The 3013-nt window shown below is 50.4% G+C and overlaps 1 protein-coding gene across 1 annotated transcript in view; it reads left to right on the top strand.

Moving 5' to 3' along the window:
• Positions 1–238: 238 nt before the first annotated feature.
• Positions 239–3013, top strand: part of ELP6 (elongator acetyltransferase complex subunit 6) — a gene marked incomplete at its 5' end in the record, with an annotated part of 3462 nt that continues 687 nt past the window's right edge. The window contains 2 exons of the mRNA XM_009696605.1: positions 239–431; positions 2327–2473. Of these exons, the coding sequence (XP_009694907.1) occupies positions 239–431; positions 2327–2473 (340 nt within the window). The remainder of the gene's footprint in view (positions 432–2326; positions 2474–3013) is intronic.

Below are 3013 nucleotides of genomic sequence, written 5' to 3'. Positions count from 1 at the left end.
TTCCACCCAAACCATTCTAGGATTCTGTGATCCCTGGAGCAGGGCAGGAGAGTTTCACCACACACAGGTGAGTAAAGGAGCAGTGACTGTAGGGAAGTGAAGGACCTGGTGACTGTCACAGCAGTGAGGAGAGGGAGGGTGCAGGGTGGTGTTCCCTGCATTGGGTCAGTGGGTGAGGAGGGGGACACACAATGTGTGCATGGGCCAAGTCCCTTGAGACCTCCTTCTTCTCTTCCAGTGAGAGCGCTTCTGACCTCAGGGCCTTGTTTGACTTCATCCGAACGTCCCTGACTCCCGCCGGCAGCGATTCCTGGAAGGGCCCCGTGCTGCTGGTGGACGACCTCAGCGTCCTGCTCAGCCTGGGTGCCAGGCCGGTGGCGGTGCTGGACTTCATCCATTACTGCCGAGTCGTGGTGTGCTCCCAGCTGAAGGTACTGCTCCCTCCACATCCAGCGTCCTGTACGTTATGTGTACAGAAGAGCCTCTGGAGCAAAGCCTGGCTCTCTTTGCTTTTCCCACCTGTGCACGATGAGGTTTGGGAAGGCTTTGGCTCTCCAGGAAATTCAAATCATTGCTCTAGGGCCACTCTCAGGGAGTTCTGTAAAGGAACTGTACCTGTACCAATGATCCTGTTTGGGGATCTTTGAATTTTGCATCTTCCTATTTGATCATTCCAGGACAAATAAAACCTCACTAACTGCTACAGGATAGTTCCTGCGATGAGACAGTAACTGCTACGTTGTAATGCTGGAATATATCCAGATCCTGGGGCAGGAAGATTCAAGCTTTAGAATGTGGTGCTGGTAAAGAGTCCAACACTGAAGAAGTTACAAGCAACTGAGATACAGCAGTCTGGCTGAAGTGAATGCTGGATTCGGTGTTCACATTGTTTTGTTGCATTTAATTAAAGGCTCAGCTAGATCTGGAAGTTAGAGAATCATATTCTTTAAGATTATGAGCATCTAAATGGTGCTGAAGGTAAAGTTAGGATAATTTACATCTCTTTCTGAAAGCTTCAGGAGTCCAGCTCCAGTCCCAGCTGCATTACAGTAATGACATTAAAGCCTTTATTATTCACTTCAGTAAGAGGTGATTTCTCACATGAGGTGGAGTTAACACTGTTAGTCCCCGGAGTACCTGTGTAGGGTCCTTTGCAACTGGTTTCCCAGGAGGTGCTGCCCAGAGAAGGGCATGCTCTGTCCCTGATGTGTGAGCAGGGATTGGAGGTGGGAAAATATTGTTTCTTAGAGCTCCTGGCTCTACTCACACCCATGTTTGTGTGTGTGTGGGGGGGCAAGGAAGGAAACAGGTTTTGAAGATAGTGAGGGGCCGATGAGTCTCACAGGGGACAGAAACGAAGGTCCCTTGGAGGGCACATGAGTCTCTACTTCCACCAATCTTCAGCGTTGCTGCGTGTCACACCGCCTGGTTTCCAAGGGCGTGTGACGATGCAGCAGTTTGACAAAGATCTCCCCAGCCATGTGCTAACTTGCGAGAGCATCGCAGCCAAAAATCGGTACCGTCACATCCATCCGTTGCTATTTACATTGCAGCGTCCCCCACCCTGGCCACTTCTCTCTCTGCTGGAGTGAGAAATAAAGTAGATGGTGTCAGGTTTTGTTACCCTGCACTTCATGTGGTGCCAGGGTGTTTGTGCTGTAAATGCTCACAAGGGATGTTCTGCTTGCTGAGAATATTTACTTCCAAAACAGCTAAAAAAGATGATAAATCATGTTAACAAATTTCTGTTTCTGTCTAAAATGTTCTGAAGCTTTAAAGCACATTTTGATTGATTGGGAATTTCATGTTATTTTAAGTCCTTGTTGACCTGCATGGGCTGAGGCAGTGCCTCTTGGGATGCATTTTTAATAGAGTTGGTGTTGCGTTGGGGAGCCCTTTCCTTCTTGTGAGAGCTGTGAAGGTTCGAGCATCACAGCTCTGGCTGCGTCTGTTCGGCCACATCTTTATTTAGCTGTTGTGAGTTCATTCAGAGAGTTGCCATTTGCATGGCTTGACAGACTGGTTTAACGAGAGCTGTCTCGTAACAAAGGCTTGATGTATTTTTAGGCTGCATATTACATACATATGTGTATGTATATGTATACGCAATATATATACAGCAGGCTGTTTCAGAGTTTTATATATGTATCTGCTGTTTATTTTCCCAGCGGACTTCAGCTCAGAACCAGCTGCCCTGCTGGGGGATGTCGAAGTAGCTTAGTTAGCAGGGTATTTGCGCAAGCTCCTGTTGCTGTCTCCCCTTCCTTACCCTGAGCGGATCAGGAATCAGCCAGGGGCTCATCGCTGCCTGGTGCTCTCCTTCCAGGGGAACATCGTGGTGCTGGTTCACAGCAACGAGGATTCAGAAGATGAGGAAAACGAACTGGTTGTGAACTCCCTGTGTCATCACAGCGACCTGATCCTGTGGGTAGAGGGGCTGGTGACTGGTTTCTGCAAGGATGTTCACGGGCAGGTAACGCACGGGAGAGCACAGAGAGGTGGCATGTGTTAATGTCACGTACAACACGGCCTGCAGGCCCAAGGGCAGGTGAGACACGCTCCCTCTGCCCCGCAGGAGATGGCCCGGGACTAGCCTGGGCTGCAGCATGGTTAAGGACTAACGGGCAGCATTGCTGCGGTCACCAGGATCTGCTGGAGCACCCAGGCTCTTATGGCTGTGACTCTGCTTGGGTGGGGGTATTTGGGGATATGCAGGGACATCGTGCCTCCTGGGGACTCCCTCATCTCTGGAAGCTGGAAAGGGTTTATACAGCAGCTGCAGTGCAGGGTGGCTCCTGCCCCAAGGTGATGGCAAAGAAATATATCTATTTCCTGGGAAGTTTCCCCAAACTATTGTAGAATCATAGGACCCTAGAAGGGTTTGGGTGGAAGGGACCTTAAAGCCCATCCCGTTCCAACTCCCCTGCCCTGGGCAGGGACACCTCCCACCACACCAGGTTGCTCCCAGCCCCATCCAACCTGGCCTTCCACACTTCCAGGGATGGGGCAGTCA

Source organism: Cariama cristata, unplaced genomic scaffold, assembly GCF_000690535.1.
Source record: "Cariama cristata isolate BGI_N322 unplaced genomic scaffold, ASM69053v1 scaffold28713, whole genome shotgun sequence".
NCBI classification, from domain to species: domain Eukaryota; kingdom Metazoa; phylum Chordata; class Aves; order Cariamiformes; family Cariamidae; genus Cariama; species Cariama cristata.
This window is presented reverse-complemented; position numbering and strand designations above follow the sequence as displayed.